We start from the raw sequence: 17,929 nt of genomic DNA on the forward strand, positions 1-17,929 counted from the left end.
GAGGCCGAGGTGGGCCAATCACCTGAGGTCAGGAGTTCTAGATCAGCCAGGCCAACGTGGTGAAATCCCGTGTCTACTAAAAATACAAAAATTAGCCGGGCGTGGTGGCGGGTGCCTGTAATCCCAGCTATTCGGAGGCCGAGACAGGAGAATCGCTTGAACCCGGGAAGTGTTGGAGCGAGCTGAGATCGCACCACTGCACTCCAGCCTGGGAGACAGAGCGAGACTCTGCCTCAAACAAACGAACGAAATGAATGAATGAATGAATGAATGAATGAATGAATGAATGAATACCAGTGCTGCCGGACACACCTGAAGGGACAGGGCTTCCCGCCTCAAAGATACAGGACCCTTTGCAGTGTGGGAAGGAGATCCAGGAACCGAAGCCCTCGCCACCCCCACCAGGCACCCACCACACGCTCACTCGCCCCGAAGGAACCGAGGAATTCCGTGGTTCTCTGACCTCCCCACAGCAACCTCACCCTGCAGCTCCAAAAGCTGCGGCAGAATCCCCCTCCTCACCCCTCTGCAGGCCCACGGTCCACACCCCGAGTTCAGGGTACCCCGCCCCCCTGCTTTCTCGCTTCCCCTCCCACCTCCCAGAAGAGGAGCTTTGCCACCCAACCCCTCCCGTCCCTGGTCTGCGGGCCCTTGGAGAGCTCCTCGTAGCAGGTGCTTAGTAAAATGCAAGGAGCAGGCCGGGCGCGGTGGCTCACGCCTGTAATCCCAGCACTTCGGGAGGCTGAGGCAGGCGGATCACCTGAGGTCAGAAGTTCGAGACCAGCCTGGCCAGCATGATGAAACCCTGCCTCTACCAAAAATATAAAAATTAGCCGATCGTGATGGCAGGCACCTGTAAAATGAGCTACTCAGCCGGGCGCGGTGGCTCACGCCTGTAATCCCAGCACTTTGGGAGGCCAAGGCGGGCAGATCACGAGGTCAGGAGATCAAGACCATCCTGGCTAACATGGTGAAACCCCGTCTCTACTAAAAAATACAAAAAATTAGCCGGGCGAGGTGGCGGGCGCCTATAGTCCCAGCTACTGGGGAGGCTGAGGCAGGAGAATGGCGGGAACCCGGGAGGCGGAGCTTGCAGTGAGCTGAGATCCGGCCACAGCACTCCAGCCTGGGCGACAGAGCGAGACTCCGAGACTCCGTCTCAAAAAACAAACAAACAAACAAACAAACAAACAAACAAACAAAAGAACAGCTACTTGAGCTAAGGCAGGAGAATTGATTGAACCCAGGAGGCAGCTGCAGTGAGCAGAGATCACGCCACTGCCCTCCAGCCAGGGCAACAAAACGAGACTCCATCAAAGGAAAACAAACACAACAAAAACGCAAGCAGCACCGAAGCCCTAGACTGGGGCTGGGCTCAGCCTTGACTGCCAGCGACCCTCAGGCTTCCAGAGCTGGTGCAGTGAGGCAGGGAGAGGACGGCAGGGGTTGGCGGTGGGTGTCCCAGACTCAAGTAGGGGATTTCTGGAGAATTGGCCCCATGTCCCGAACAATGCCAGGGCTCTGGGCAGCATCCACAGGGGGAGGCCGGGGCTGACAGGCAGGGCCTGGCAGGAACCAGGGCTGTGGGGGTGGGAGACAGGTTACCCCAGTCCCCCGTCTTATCTTCCCAGAGACTGAAATTACAGCCCGCCCTTCATGCCCGCCGCCACCCACAGCCCTCTCAGCCTGGTGTCAGGGCCCAGAGAAGAGCCTCCGAAGAGCCCCCATGCCTCTCTGGGCCTCAGTTTCCCCATCCGCACAAACACGGAGGCACAGATACCTGCAGCTCCAAGGCCTCCTATGACGTCCCCCTTGTGCTGCCGTCCCCTCCCCCTGTTCAGCAGAGAAAATGAAACTGCACAGTGCACTGGCTCACCACCCAGCCCCGGCCCTGGAGGCTGCTCTGGGTCAAGACCTCCCTGGAGCCCGAGGCACCCCGCCTGCCTACCCCACTCGGGTTTGGTTTCCTGGCCCTGCTGAGGCCTGTGAAGTTGTCCAGCTCCCATGCCCCAGAGGTGACCCCACCGGCTCCTCCCTTCCTGGCAGGTGACACCTACCCTTCCCAGTGCCTCCCAGGGGCCCAGGAGCACGAGCTGCGCTCTCTGGCTTCCCCTTCTCCCTCCTCAGGGAGGCTGGGTTCAGCTGCGTCCACCGGGTGGGGTTCAGGAAAGGCTTGATCCAGCTTTCTGGCTTGGGGTCCTTCCTGAATGGCCAGATCAGCTGGAGTTCTGAGTCAGTCCCACATCAATGGGTGAAGCAGGCAGTGAACCATCCACTGTGCATTCGCCTGAGGCCCGGGCCCTTGCTTCCTGCCCACCCCACATTCCCCACCCAAGCCCAGGCATCTAGTGTTCCCTGACAACTCCCTGCTCTCTCACAGCTCCCTCTCCACCTGCCAGCCAGAGGCAGCTTCTCAAAAAGAGAATCAGACCCTAGGCCAGGTGTGGTGGCTCAAGCCTGTAATACCAGCACTTTGGGAGGCCAAGGCCAGTGGATTGCTTGAGCCCAGGAGTTCGAGACCAGCCTGGACAACATAGCAAGATCCTGTCTCCACATAAATAAATAAATGCATGCCAGGAGTGGCGGTGTGTCCCTGTGGTCCCAGCTACTTGGGAGGCTGAGGTGGGAGGGTCACTTGAGCCCAGGAGGTTGAGGCTGGGTTCAGCTGTGATTGTGCCACTGTCTCTGGCCTGGGTGATAGAGCAAGACCTTGCCTCAAAAATAAAAATTTAACGCCGGGCGCGGTGACTCATGCCTGTAATCCCAGCACTTTGGGAGGCTGAGGCGGGTGGATCTCGAGGTCAGGAGATCAAGACCATCCTGGCTAACATGGTGAAACCCCATCTCTACTAAAAATACAAAAAATTAGCCAGGTGTGGTGGCGGGCGCCTGTAGTCCCAGCTACTCGGGAGGCTGAGGCAGGAGAATGGCGTGAACTCGGGAGGCGGAACTTGCAATGAGCTGGGATCGTGCCATTGCACTCCAGCCTGGGTGACAGAGCAAGATTCCGTCTCAAAAAATAAATAAATAAATAAAATAAAAATAAATAAATATTTTAAAAAATGGGCCAGGCACAGTGGCTTACACCTAGAATCGAGCACTTTGGGAGGTCAAGGTGGGTGGATCACCTGAGGTTGGGAGTTCGAGACCAGCCTGACCAACATGGAGAAACCCTGTCTCTACTAAAAATACAAAATTAGCCGGGTGTGGTGGTGGGCACCTGTAATCCCAGCTACTCAGGAGGCCAAGGCAGGAGAATCGCTTGAACCCGGGAGGCGGAGGTTGCGGTGAGCCAAGATCACTCCATTGCACTCTAGCCTGGGCAACACAACAGAAACTCCGTCTCAAAAAACAAAACAAAAAAATTTTTTTAAATTTTTGAAAAGAAGGCCAAGTACGGTGGCTCATGCCTGTAATCCTAGCACTTCGGGAGGCCAAGGTGGGTGGGTCACTTGAGGTCAAGAGTTCGAGACCAGCCTGGCCAACATGGCAAAACTCTATCTCTACTAAAAATACAAAAATTAGCTGGGGGTGGGGGCGCGTGCTTGTAATCTCAGCTACTTGGGAGGCTGAGGCAGGAGAATTCCTTGAACCCAGGAGGCGGACGTTGTAGTCAGCCCAGATAGTGCCACTGCACTCCAGCCTGTTCATCAGAGTGAAACCCTATCTTAAAATAATCATAAATCAGACCCTGTCCTCCTCCTGCTCTAGACGCTCCTTGGCTCCCACCAGCCCTTGAAGGAACCCCCAGGTCGGCCCCTTCACTTCCCCCTTGGTCGGTCTGTTCCTGCAGGGTCTCCCTGGCTGTGCACAAGCCCCTCTACCCCAGGGCCTCTAGCACACGGTTCCCCCTGCCCGGCACCCTCTTCCCATGGCTGTAAGCCGCGTCCAGGGAGGGCACAGGCACAGACGGGAACAACCGACCAACCCCGGGCCACCCGACAGTCCTGGTTTCCAGCTGTAAGCGGGCTCGGGGCCAACCCGGAGGGAGCAGAGCTGGGGCAGGAGGTCTGCAAAACGGCGGGACCCCTGGGTCCCAGGATCAGGCTGGACGCCGCCCGCCCAGGGCCCGTCCCCATCCGTCCCCATCCGGCAGGCAGGTGGCCGCTCGGACCAGACCCGGGGACAGAGTGTGGCTGTGTGGCCGCCTCCCAGGCTGGAGACAAGGCGGTAGTGTCTGTCCTCGGGCAGCTTGTCCCTGCCGGGCCGGCCAGGGCGGGGAATGTCAGGCGGGCGGGCAGGGGACGCGCGGGAAGCAGCCTCAGGGCGCAGGCCCCTCCCCAGGAGAAACAGGATGCGCCCCCCTCGCCCCTCCCCAGTCACAGGCGCTCCCCTCGCCCCTCCCCAGGCCCAGACACCTCCCTCGTTCCTCCCCCTTCCCCAGGCCCGGGCGCCCCCCTCGCCCCTCCCTAGGCCCGGGCGCCCCCCTCACCCCTTCCCAGAACACGCAGGATGCGTCCCCCTTGCCCCCCCCAGGCCCCTGCGCCCCCCTTACCCCTTCCCAGAACACGCAGGATGCGCCCCTCTCGCCCCTCCCCAGGCCCGGGCGCACCCCTCACCCCTTCCCAGAACACGCAGGATGCGCCCCCCTCGCCCCTCCCCAGGCCCGGGCACCTCACTCGCTCCTCCCCCCTCCCCAGGCCCGGGCGCCCCCCCTCGCCCCTCCCCAGGCCCAGACACCTCCCTCGTTCCTCCCCCTTCCCCAGGCCAGGGCGCCCCCCTCGCCCCTTCCCAGTCACAGGCGCTCCCCTCGCCCCTCCCCAGGCCCAGACACCTCCCTCGTTCCTCCCCCTTCCCCAGGCCCGGGCGCCCCCCTCGCCCCTCCCCAGGCCCGGGCGCCCCCCTCACCCCTTCCCTGAACACGCAGGATGCGCCCCCCTTGCCCCCCCAGGCCCGTGCGCCCCCCTCACCCCTTCCCAGAACACGCAGGATGCGCCCCTCTCGCCCCTCCCCAGGCCCGGGCGCACCCTTCGCCCCTTCCCAGAACACGCAGGATGCGCCCCCCTCGCCCCTCCCCAAGCCCGGGCGCCGCCGCCCCGGGTGATGGATGGCGGGGCCCGCGGGAGGCGGTCGCCGTGGCAACCGCGCGGTCCCCATGGCAACGCCGAGGCCCGGCGCGCGGGGGTGGGGCCGGCGCAGCATCTCCCGCCCCCGCCCCTTGGGGGGGTTGGGGGGGCCCGAGGCTTCGGGCCTGGGGCGGCCTAGAGGGGCGGGAGGGGTCGGGCATTCCCCCCCCCCCGCGCTGCGGCTGGGGGAGGGGAGAGGGGTCCCGTCTGGGCGTCCGGGGGGCGCCCGCCCAGGAAGGGGCTTCCATCCGGGAGGGGTGTGGACCCGCCCCCGACGCCGGGTAGCCAAGGTCAGGCCGACAGAACGCTCCACGTCACAGATCCGAAAAACCAAGCGAAATAGGACCACGACTCACGGATCAAAACGGCCACAAACCGAGAACGCCTCCCCCGGCGCTCACTCCCTCCTGCGGCCCAGTTCGCAGATGGGGAAACTGAGGAAACGGCCACAAACCGAGAACGCCTCCCCCGGCGCTCACTCCCTCCTGCGGTCGGGTCCGCCCCATTTCACCGACGGGGAAACAGGCCGAGCAGGGCGGTCTGCAGATGGCCTTCGCCAGGCGTTCATCCTCCTGCGGGCGGGGCCCGCCAGGCGCGGGGGAGTCTCGTTCCCGTTTGATCAGCGAGGCCGGGACCAGGACCCCGGAGCAGGGGCTTCCCGGGGTCGGCGGGACGGCGGAGGCTCAGGCTCCCCTGGGCTCACGGAGGGAAGCAGAGGTCAGATCACAAAAGGTCTTACATGCTGGGCGGAGGAGCTGAGTCCGGGGCAAAGGCGTGGAAAGGCTCGGGGCGGCGGCGGTCCTGGTGCTGCCGGGGGTCCCGGGGCAGGTGCTGGGTCTCGGAGCTTCCCTGGCTCCCGGCAGCCGCGAAGAGCCCCTGGAGCGCCACACCCCCCGCCCGACGCCCACCCCGGCGCGCACAGGCCTCCCGTCCCCGCGATGCTTTTTACGGCGCGTGGCGGTGTGGGCGGCTCGGGGCCCGGCGAGGGCGTCGTCTGGAGCGCGTGAGATAATCCGGCTCCAGGAGATGAGCTACTGAGGCCCAAACCCCACGAGAGAGCCCCGCAGAGGCCTCCGCGATGCGGGGCGTTGGTGCTGGAAGGGTCCAGAGAGGTTACGCAACGGCCAAGGTCACCCAGCGAGCAGGGCGGGCCCCGTCTGGGGCGGGAGGGGCGTGTGTGGGATGGGGGCGTCGCACTTGTCCTTCCAGAACCCACGCCCGGGCAGCTCCAGCCAGAACGAGGGGGTCCCTGCCCGGGCAGGCGCCGAGCCCAGCGCCGGGAACATTCCTGCTGCTAATTGAAAGGAAAGAGCTGACGGTGACCTTGGCCATGGTGGGGGGTGGGGGAGTCACGCGGGGCTGCGAGGTGTGGGGTGAAGGGGGAGCAGGGCGGCCCCTTCCCCCACTGGGCAGGGGATGGAGTTCGGGGAGTCTGGACCCCAGCTGCTTCCCGGTCCAGGTGATACTCGGTCCTCAGAGCCTGTGTCTGCCCTGAGCGCTGGCGCCCCCGGCCCTGCTTCCTCCACCGCCCTGCCCTGCTCCAAGCCCTAGTGTCAGCCCCTCGCTCTTCATCAGCTCCCAGCTTCCCCTTTCCCTTCTCCACTGCCAAGATCAGATCCAGCACAGCCACCTCCTCCAGGCAGCCTTCCAGGAAGGAACCTCCTCCCAGCCCTCCCAGGACACAGCACGGAGACCAGCCCTGTCTCTGGGGCACCAAGAACCCTAAATGGGTCAAGGCAGAGACGCATCACCCCGTGGGGAGAGGAGAAGACGGAGGTCAAAGCAGGCCACAGATGCACAGAGGCAGACCTGTTGCCTATTAACCTGGGGTAGGAAGGGAGAAAAGCTGGACCCTGCCCAGGCCCTCACAGGAAGATGGGGCAGTGAGGCGTGAACCAGGCCTTCCCTGGCTTTCGGCAGGGTCTCAGGGCAAACCCTGCTGCAGGGACCCCATGGTCCCTCCCCACCCGACAGCACTGCAGCCACACTGCTGAGACACCCCACAGAGCTCCCGCCGCAGGGCCACGGCGCTGGCTGCACCCCGGCCTGGTGCACAGTCACCCAGACCTCCACAGGCCTCACGCCCAAGGCCTTTCTGCAGACGTCACCTCCTCATTTAGGCCTCTTCCGGCCTAATTTTCAGCCCCAAGCACCCCCTGCAGCCATCTCCACCCGGATCACTTTACTTATCTTTTTCTTTTTTTTGAGATGGACTCTCCCTCTGTCGCCCAGGCTGGAGTGAGGTGGCACGATCTCGGCCCACTGCAACCTCCGCCTCCCGGGTTCAAGTGATTCTCCTGCCTCAGCCTCCTGAGCAGCTGGGATTACAGGAGCCCACCACCACGCCCAGCTAATTTTTGTATTTTTAGTAGAGACAGGGTTTCATCATGTTGGCAGGGCTGGTCTTGAACTCCTGACCTCAGGTGATTCACCCGCCTCGGCCTCCCAAAGCGCTGGGATTACAGGTGTGATCTTGTCTTCCCACCAGGACAGCAACTGTGCCATTTTTGTCCCTGCCGCATCCCTGGGACCAGGCATACAGTAGGTGCTCAGTAAATGCTCGCTGCCCCAGGGAGTCAATGAGGGTCTTTCCATCTTCAGAGGAAGCCCCCAGCCCCCCCTCTTCTCACGCTCCCGCCACTCCCAGGGCCACCTGTCATCTGATCACTTCCTCTTCTTTTTAAAGGAACTCACTGTCACGATTTCTGTAAAGCAGGACCCGGACTCCTCAGTGTGAACGGAGCAGAAGCTCCAACCACCTCGGGCGGGGGAACCACAGATTCACAGATAAACCAACCCGGGTGTCCATCCACAGATGCTTTGGTAAACGCAACGTGGCTGTCCACACACTGAAACACGACTCAGCCGTGAACAGGAGCGAGGCTCTGGCCCAGGCCACGACGCAGATGCACCTTGAGGACGTCACGCTCAGTGAGAGACGCCAGACACACAAGGCCGCGCAGTGTGTGATCCCTTGTCTATGAAATGTCCAGGACCTGCTGATCCAGAGACAGGAAGGGGATTGGCTCCCCGGGGGCCGGGGAAGGGGATGGGAGGGGACACCTAATGGGAACAGGGTTTGTTTTGGGGGTGATGAAAGCGTTCTAAAATTGCGGTGAAAGATACACAACCCTGCTGGGCGTGGTGGCTCACACTGGAATCCCAGCACTTTGGGAGGCCAAGGCAGGTGGATCACAAGGTCAAGAGATCGAGACCATCCTGGTCAATATGGTGAAACCCCGTCTCTACTAAAAATACAAAAATTAGCCGGGCGTGGTGGCATGTGCACCTGTAATTTCAGCTACCCAGGAGGCTGAGGCAGGAGAATGGCTTGAACCCGGGAGGTGGAGGTTGCAGTGAGCCAGGATGACACCACTGCACTCCAGCCTGGGTGACAGAGAGAGACTCCATCTCAAAAAAAAAAGAAAGAAAGATATACAACCATCAGCATACTAAAAACGACTGAGCTGTACACTTTAAACAGCCAGACTGTGTGGCATGTGAATTATATTTTAATAAAGCTGTTAAGAATTATATACATAGAGACGTGTGTATACATATCTGTGTGCGTGTGTAATGGGAATGCCAGCCTTCTCAACAAGGGCCAGGCCAGGGCAGGGGCTGAGGTCCTTCTCAATCCCCATGGGGTGTTGAAGCCCCTGCTGGTCCTGCCCTGAGACTTTCCATGGTTGGAAGCATTTGAATACAAACCGATGAGGACATCAGCTTCTTGCTCCCTGATGGGGTTCCTGAAGCACCCCAGGCCTCTGTCCCGCCCTGGCCTTCAGGGTCCCACATCACTGCCTCCATTGCCCACAGCCTCTGCCCACCCAGGCGGGGCTCCCAGGCCTGTCCCTGTCCCACCACCAGTGTTGACCATGCAGTGCCTCCCGCTCAGCGGGTCTCACTTTGGTCCTAATCTAAGTCTTTTTTTTTTTTTTTTTTTTTGAGAGAGAGAGTCTCGCTCTGTCACCCAGGCTGGAGTGTAGTGGCACAATCTTGGCTCACTGCAACCTCCGCCTCCTGGGTTCAAGCGATTCCCCTGCCTCTTTCTCCCAAGTAGCTGGGACTACAGGCGCCCACCACCACGCCTGGCTAATTTTTGTTATTTTTAGTAGAGACAGGGTTTCACCATGTTGGCCAGGCTGGTCTCCAACACCTGACCTCAAGTGATCCACCTGCCTCAGCCTCCCAAAGTGCTGGGATTACAGGTGTGAACCACCGCGACTGGCCCTAATCTAAGTCTTGCTCATCCCAAGGCCTAGCTCCTCTGGCTGGCTCCCCTTTCCTCTCCCCACCCAGTCCAGGCTCTGTCCCAGCTCTGACTGTCCCTGAATTCCTGTTTAAAACCCTGGGGCAGGAGACAGCCACTCTGGCCTGATTTTACACTCCTCAGACACCAAGACGTCCACTCAGCCATCCTCCCAGAGGGCCCCCTCCATCCCCTCATGTATCCAGGGTCCAGGCCACCTCTCCCTGGCCAGGGTGCCCTGTCCCTGTGGGCATCGCTGACCACACACAGTTCTGGAATCCTGTGTTTGCCCTCCTAGACATAGGGTCCTGCTCCCTCTGCCTCTGCCATTTCTCTCCATGCGGCCCCAGTGGCCACAATCAAGGCTTGGCCATGACTTGCTCCTCCCTGGTCTCACCCCTCAGCTGCCAGAGTCTTTTTTTAATGACCAGGTCAGCCATTGCTCCTCCCCTGCCCACACACTATCCATGACTCCCCCTCCTGGCACTCAAGGCCCAGCAAGAACAAACACCAAAGAGTATTCTCTTCTTCCAACGCTTTCCCACCTCGTCCCTCCACAAGGTGCATCCTTCTGCCTGCCTGGATGAACCCTGAAACATCCTTCTCAGAAAAGGTTCACGGACTGGATCAGGAAGCCCTTCTCACACTTCAGGAAGACCCTCTATGGCCTTCCAGACCCTTCTGATCCTGCACAGCACGAGGATGGTGAGGAGGGAGCATTTGTTCGATAAACAAATGCCAGGTTTCCTAAATCAAGAAAGGATGAGAAGAAACAGGGGCCCACACTCAGAAAAAGGTGATACAATTTTTTTTTTTTTGAGACAGTCTCGCTCTGTCGCCCAGGCTGGAGTGCAACGGTGCAATCTTGGCTCACCAAAATCTCTGCCTCCCGGGTTCAAGCAATTCTCCTGCCTCAGCCTCCCGAGTAGCTGGGACTACAGGCGCCCGCCACCACACCCGGCTAATGTTTTGTATTTTTAGTAGAGACGGGATTTCACCGTGTTAGCCAGGATGGTCTCGATCTCCTGACCTTGTGATCCTCCCGCCTTGGCCTCCCAAAGTTCTGGCATTACAGGCATGAGCTACCGCGCCCAGCGGAGATGAAGCTTTTTTTTTTTTTTTTTTTTTGAGACGGAGTCTTGCTCTGTCGCCCGGGCTGGAGTGCAGTGGCCGGATCTCAGCTCGCTGCAAGCTCCGCCTCCCAGGTTTACGCCATTCTCCTGCCTCAGCCTCCCGAGTAGCGAGGACTACAGGCGCCCGCCACCTCGCCCGGCTAGTTTTTTTTGTGTTTTTAGTAGAGACGGGGTTTCACCGTGTTAGCCAGGATGGTCTCGATCTCCTGACCTCGTGATCCACCCGTGTCGGCCTCCCAAAGTGCTGGGATTACAGGCTTGAGCCACCGCGCCCGGCCGGAGATGAAGCTTTTAAAGAACATCAGGTTGGGTGCAGTGGCTCACACGTGTATAATCCCAGCACTTTGGGAGGCTGAGGTGGGAGGACTGCTTAAGCCCAGGAGTTTGAGACCAGCCTGGGCAACACAGGGAGACCCTGTCTCTACAAAAACAAAACAAAATAATTAGCTGGGTGTGGTGGTGGCACCTGTCGTCCCAGCTACTCAAGATGCTGGGTGCAGGATCACGTGAGCCCGGGATGTTGAGGCTGCAGTGAGCTATGATCACACCTCTGCACTCCAGCCTGGGGGAAACAGGGAGACTCAGTCTAATAAAAAGAAGGCCAGGCACAGTGGCTCATGTCTGTAATCCCAGCAGCTTGGGAGGCTGAGGCGGGAGGATCACAAGGTCAGGAGATGAAGACCATCCTGGCTAACACGGTGAAATCCTGTCTCTACTAAAAACACACAAAAAAAATTAGCTGGGCGAGGTGGCGGGCGCCTGTATTCCCAGCTACTCGGGAGGCTAAGGCAGGAGAATGGCGTGAACCTTGGAGGCAGAGCTTGCAGTGAGCCGAGATCACGCCACTGTACTCCAGCCTGGGCGACAGAGCGAGACTCCATCTCAAAAAAAAAAAAAAAGAAGGCCAGGTGCGGTGGCTCACGCATTTAATCCCAGCACTTTGGGAGGCTGAGGAGGGCATATCACGAGGTGAGGAGATTGAGACCATCCTGGCTAACACAGTGAAACCCCATCTCTACTAAAAATACAAGAGTTAGCTGGGCGTGGTGGTGTGCGCCTGTAGTCTCAGCTACTCAGGAGGCTAAGGCAGGAGAATCACTTGAACCAGGGAGGCAGACATTGCAGTGAGCTGAGATCGCGCCACTGTACTCCAGCCTAGGCGACAGAGCAAGACGCCGTCTCAAAAATGAAAGAAAAAGAGAGAGAGACAAAGAAAGGAAGGAAGGAAAGGAAGGAAGGAAAGGAAGGAAAGGAAGGAAAGGAAGGAAGGAAGGAAGGAAGCAAGGAAGGAAGGAAGGGAGGGCATGGTGGCTCATGCCTGTAATCCCAGCACTTTGTGAGGCCGAGGCAGACAGATCACTTGAGGCCAGGAGTTCGAGGCCAGCCCGGCCAACATGGTGAAATCCTGTCTCTACTAAGAAACATACAAAAAATTAGCCAGGCGTGGTGGCGCGTGCCTGGAGTCCCAGCCGCTTGAGAGGCTGAGGCATGAGAATCGTGTGAACCCAGGAGGCAGAGGTTGTAATGAGCCGAGATAGCACCACTGTGCTCCAGCCTGGGTGACAGCGAGACTCCGTCTCAAACAAACAAACAAACAAACAAAAAGAACATAAGCCCATTTCCAAGCTTCAAAATCCGAGGCCCTTGAGAACGAACCTGGCTAAGGGGGTAGAGGCAGAGATGCCCCCACTGTGTGGTGCTCAGAGGGTACAGGCCCATAAAACACCTGCCACTCCTCTAACCCTGCCTCCCCCAAGAATGGCAGTCACATCCCCATTCGCCAGATGAGAATAGTGAGGCCCAGAGGAGACTGACATGCCAGGGCGCGACGGGGAGTCGGGACACCCCCTCTCCACACTCCTCTCCCAAATCACAGAACAGCGTGGGTGGGCTCAGAAGCAGGGCAGGTGCCCCAGGAGCCAAGACCACTGACAAGGCCAACTTCTGTGTTTCTCAGTAAACACACCACGATCGAAAGCCGACACCAGGATGTCTGATATCCAGAACCATGCCCCACAAGACCACAACCCCCAGACACAGGTACCAAAAACCCTCCCCCATCCCCAACCTCGGCGGCTTAGAGGGAGCATGCTCGGACCACCCAGCAGCGAACTCCCATCCACGCCTCTGCAGCTGTGTGTCCTTACACGTGCCACTGGACCGCCCTGTACCTCAGTTTCCCTCTCGCACAGGGCTTCCGTAAGGATCAAGGGAGCGGCTGTGCACGGTGCCTCACACCTGTAATCCCAGCATTTTGGGAGGCCCAGGTGGGCGGATCACCTGCGGTCAGAAGTTTGAGACCCGCCTGCCCAACATGGCAAAACCTCATCTCTACTAAAAATACAGAGGTTAGCTGGGCGTGTTAGCGGGAGCCTGTAGTCCCAGCTACTCAGGAGGCTGAGTCAGGAGAATCGCTTGAACCCAGGAAGTGGAGGTTGCAGTGAGCTGAGATCGCACCACTGCACTTCAGCCTGGTCGACAGAAAGAGACTCTGTCTCAAAAAACAAAAAAAAGTCAGGCATGGTGGCTCACGCCTGTAATCCCAGCATTTTGGGAGGCCAAGGCGGGCGGATCACATGGTCAGGAGATGAGACCATCCTGGCTAACACGGTGAAACCCCATCTCTACTAAAAATACAAAAAATTAGCCAGGCATGATGGCATGAACCTGTAATCACAGCTACTCGGGAGGCTGAGGCAGGAGAATCACTTGAACCCGGGAGGCAGATGTTGCAGTGAGCCGAGATTGCGCCACTGCGCTCCAGCCTGGGCGACAGAGCAAGACTCTGTCTCAAAAAAAAGGATCAAGGGTCAAGGGAGTTTTCACACATAAAGCACTCGGAACAGGGCCGTGGAAAAAGCAAGTGCCGGCCGGGCGCGTGGCTCACGTCGTCATCCCAGCACTTTGGGGAGGCCCAGGCGGGCGGATCACCTGAGGTCAGGAGTTCAAGACCATCCTGGGCAACATGGTGAAACCCTGCCTCTACTAAAAATACAAAAATTAGCTGGGCGTGGTGGTGGGCGCCTGTAGTCATGGCTACTCGGGAGGCTGAGGCAGGAGAATTGCTTGAACCCAGGAGGCGGAGGTTGCAGTGACTGGAGATCCTACCGCTGCACTCCAGCGTGGACAACAGAGAGATACTCTGTCTCCAAAAGAAAAAAAAAAAAAAAAAGCATCAAAGGAATTCACACGTAGAGCACTCAGAACAGGGCTGTGGAAAAGGTAGGTACCCACTTAATGGCTGCTGAGTGAACAAATCACATAAATTATGCCTACACTTCTCAAACCGCCTTCCCGTGCAATGACGCGCACCTGTCGTCGAAGCTACTTGGGAGGTTGAGGCCAGGAAGTCCCTTGAGGCCAGGAGTTCCAGACCGGCCTGGGCAACATGGAAAAAAGAAAGAAACCACGTTCCCAAGTTCCACTGCCTCCCGGACAGTATCTGTCTATTCCTTGTCTTCAAAGCCACTCAAATTTAAATCAGATCACCTTGTTTTAGAAAGAAACATTATACTGTGATCAAGACTGAGCAAACCAGAACCACAAGCCACGTCCATAAACAAGAAAACACGGAGGAAGAAACAGATACAATGAAAATAAAAGCTTGCTATTAAATTCAATTATCACTAGATACTGTTACCTTTTAACAGGCTCTGCCTCTCAATAAAAAGGGGGATTAGCAAGTGTGAAGGAGCATTAAGGACCCAGTCAGCACCCAACACGGAGAATTTCCTCTTGAAAATTTCCAGGTCTGTGAGCAGGGAGGAGTCTGGGCTGGTCTTGATCATCTGTCCAGGCCCAGGTCTGTTCTCCTCCCCATTCTGGGGGTTTGAGCCTTGCCTTTACCCAGGACGGGGCTGTGCGTGCTGGAGAATGGCTGCTCCAAGCCCAATTATCTTTATTTTACCAGCCAGACCATGTGTCACTCAGGGGCCACACAAACCTTCCCAGACCACAGAGATTCTCCCCAACTCCTTCCCGGACGGTGTCCTCACCCCAGCACCCTGGCAGCATCAGCCCTGTGGTTAGCAACCCGCTAGTTTTCCTTAAACCCTCACCTTAACAAAAAAATTACTTAACCTGTTCTTGAATGACATTTACAATTCTTTAAATTCTTAAATTCATTTGTGAAACTTTCCAGCGAGACAGGCACCACCATAAACCACAGCCAGCTCCGTGTCTTCGACTGGAAAATCTGTGGATAGGGAGGAGGCAAGCCACCACGTTCTAGCCGACGGGGCCTTCGTGCCTGAAGCCCGCTCGGGAGAAGAACGAAGGGGCAGGTGTCCAAGACGGGCCAGCACCAGATGGGCCTGTCCCCACCCATTGTCAGCCCGGGAACCGGGGAGAGAGGCGTCCTCGCATGGCGGCTCACAGCCGGTTAACGCTGGGTGCCTGTCCCATATGTGTGTCCCCAAAAGCAGTGATGACCCAATGGGGACCTGTGGGCCACCTCTGACGCAGGACGGAGAAGTCGTGGGCAGAGCAGAAGGCATCGAGCCCCCCACCACCAGGCGCTGTGTGACCGGGTGGGGGGGCAGCAGCTCCTTTCTGGGCCTCAGTATCCCCCGTGGGAAAACGAAGGGGTGACAGGATGGAAACAATGGGCCCGACCTGGAGTGTTCCCTGACACCCCTCCTCTGGGTGGGAGATCTCCGTAGTCCTCCTAGGCAGCCCCCTCCCCACAGCCACACCCTTCCCAGGCCTGGCTGTGGGAGGCCCAGAGGCTCCCCCGGGGCCTGGAGAGCAGGGCAAATAAACAAGGCTGCGGGGTGGGGGTGTGGACCAGGCAAGTCTGGGCCCTGGCTCCCCTGAGCCCCTGGCTGAGCTCCCGGGGCGGGGTGACTGGGAGCGGGGTCAGGCCTTTGTCTGGGTTTTCAAAGGCGGAGGACACTGGGTGTCTCGCTTTCCCAGGGAGGGAGGGAGGCAGCAGCCCCCACCCAGCCGCGGGCGTGGCGGGTCAGGGGTGAGTCCCCCGGGGAAAGTTGGCGGCTTAGAAAACACGCCCAGTGGGAAGGGCAGGGGGCCACAGGCGGCCTCCAGATCCGGTCTTGTGTCCTCCGGTTGGGGTGGGGACCCGGGCCCCAGCAGGGCAGTTGGCCCCCCTGTCCTGAAGTGGGCAGGTGGGTGACCCCAGGAGGCGCCTCCTGACCCCTGCCCGTGCAGTGCCCACCTGTGGGAGTGAGGGGCAGGGGGGCACCCGAGCACCGGGAGGAGGGGACCGGTCCCCGAAATGACCATGCGCCCTCGCTTGGTACCTGCTGTGCAAAGGAACCCTCCACTGCCCAGCACTCCCGACCCCACACAGGCGCAGGCATGCGGGGGTCCAGGGATCCCAGCCCGGGGCCAGCCCACTCCTGGAGCTACACCATTGGAGCCCCAGCTCCGAGACACTTCCCCGAGAGGGCATCCGACCCACGCGCCCCGCTGGAAAGCGCCGGTTCCTCTCCCCTCTCACACATCCCGGAAACCCGGGAAGCCGAGGGCAGCCCCTCTCCCTCCAGCGGTAACTCGGGACCTGGGCAGTGGCGGGGGGCTCGGGACACCCCTGGAGGCCTTTGGGAAGGGCGGGGGTGGGGGAGGACCGGCCCGCGCGCGCGTCCAGGGCGCCAGGAGCGGTGCGCTCAGGCTGGGGCGGGGGAAGGGTGCGTGAGCGCGAGGCCGGACCGCTGCAATCCGGGGAGGGGTCGCTCCATCTCCCCGGGGCCACCCACAGGTGGCCGAGAGCCGAGGCTCGCCCTGGAGACGCGGGCGGGGCGCGGGCGGAGACTCGAGCCTCCCCCTCCCCGAGTCCTGGACTGGCCCGAGTCGCCGCTGCCCGGGTCCCCCCGCGCCGGTGGGTGGGCAGCCGGGGTCGGGGAGCGGGGAGGCCTCCCGGCAGGCGCGGCCCAGCCCGAGTCTCTTCCCGGCTGAGCTGCGGCCCCAGCAGCTCCGCGCCGCCTCCTGCTCCTCGCGGGGGCCGCGACGCCCCCAGTGGGGGCGCGAGAGAGGGGGCCACCCCCTCCCCGGCTCCCGGCGCTCCGGACCCCCAGCCCCGCGACCCGAGCGCGCCTACTCACTCCATCTCCCCGCCGAGGTCCGGGTGGGTCCGCGGTGCCGGGCGGGGGCGGGCGCGGGAGGCGCGCGGGGGAGGGGAGGGGGACGCGGACGGGCGGGGGCCGGGGAGGGCTAAGGCCTGGCGGCCGGGGCTGCGCGGCGCGGGGGCGGCGGCACCGGCTCGGGCATCGCCCCGCGCAAAGCGGCTGTTTATTGTCCGGGCGGCGGCGGGCGCGGGGGGTGGGCTGGGCGCGCGCGTCTCCGGCGCGCTCCCCTCTCCCTCCCGCCCGCCCCGCTCCCCGCCCCGCTCCCCGCCCCGCTCCCCTCCCACCTCCCCGCGCTGCGAGCGGGCGCTGCGCCTCCTGCCGGCCGTGCCGCCGCCCCCCCGCCTCGCGCGCCCCGCGCGCCCCGCCCTGGGGCACCCCTGAGAAGGGCCTAGGTCTGGGCGCGGCGCTGGGACCCGGCTGTCACCAAGTCCCGCCCCTCCCCAGCTCCCGGGCCCGAGCCGGGACCCTCGAGAAGTCAGACAACAAGCAAAGGCCTTTCCCGAGAGCCCAGGCGCCGAGGGGGACACATATTTCAGGGCGAGCGAGGGGATCAGGGGGTCCTGACATCTCCCTGCACCCCAGGCCCCGCCCGCAGGGTCCCCAGGCCTCCTTTGCGGGAGTATCTGGTGGAGGGCTCTGTGCCTGCAGAGGCCGGCGGTTGGGATGGAGACAACCGCAGGTACTGATGTGTCTGGGCCCCGGCTGGAAGCTGAGCCTGGTCCGGGGCTGGAAGTAGGCCGATGAATTTAATCGGCCCCAGGGCTCCCATGGCACACTCAGTGAAGGCCCAGAGACCAGACGACCAGAGTGAGTGAGAGGGACGATGGAGGATCAGGGAGAGCTCAGGCTTTGTCCTCAGAGCACTGGGGAGGCACAGCAGGAGACAGGCAGGACCCGTCTTCCCCAACATGTAGGTCGTGGGCCCAGCTTCCCGGTTTCCCATGAGAACACCGCAGCCCAGCCCCAGCACACCTACTCCTGGGGGTCCAGGGTGGGCAGGAAGGAAAGATTCTTCCAAACTCCTTAGTTTTCTTATAAAACGGTTCTCCTCTGTCGATGTTTGCTGAATGGCTGTAGATTTAAAGGAAAGTAACCCTGGATGAGCTGTGGAGAAGCATGTACCCCAGACTGAAGAGGGCCATCAACACCTTTTCCATAGTCCTCTCTTTTTACAGTGAATGTGTATTCCTTTTAGCATTTAAGACAATAAATTAGCAAAGGTAAACAAAGGAAAGATCCTATGGAATATCAGGGGTCCTGGGTCTGATTCTCAGCTCACCCACCTCCAAGCTGTGTGACCCTGGGTCTGTTTCTTAACCTCTCGGAGCGTCATTTCCCGCCCCCCACTTAGGACTGTGGGAGGGTTAACTGAGTGAGTACACACAAAGGGCTTGG

General features: G+C 60.4%; 1 protein-coding gene across 5 annotated transcripts in view; it reads right to left on the reverse strand.

Annotated features, from left to right (window-relative positions):
* Nucleotides 1-16,772, reverse strand: part of PALM (paralemmin) — a 40,562-nt gene extending 23,790 nt beyond the window's left edge. For 2 of the 5 annotated variants that reach the window (XM_007994548.3, XM_007994545.3), the window contains exon 1: nt 14,532-14,563. In XM_007994548.3, coding sequence (XP_007992739.2) covers nt 14,532-14,548 — 17 coding nt within the window. In that variant the 5' untranslated portion in view covers nt 14,549-14,563. Of the gene's footprint in view, nt 1-5,422; nt 5,741-5,805; nt 7,884-14,531; nt 14,564-16,510 lie in introns of those variants that run through there. The other 3 variants (XM_007994546.3, XM_007994547.3, XM_073017190.1) reach the window with 3 other exon arrangements.
* Nucleotides 16,773-17,929: the final 1,157 nt, after the last annotated feature.

This window comes from Chlorocebus sabaeus, chromosome 6 (assembly GCF_047675955.1).
Source record: "Chlorocebus sabaeus isolate Y175 chromosome 6, mChlSab1.0.hap1, whole genome shotgun sequence".
Classification (NCBI taxonomy): Eukaryota; Metazoa; Chordata; class Mammalia; order Primates; family Cercopithecidae; genus Chlorocebus; species Chlorocebus sabaeus.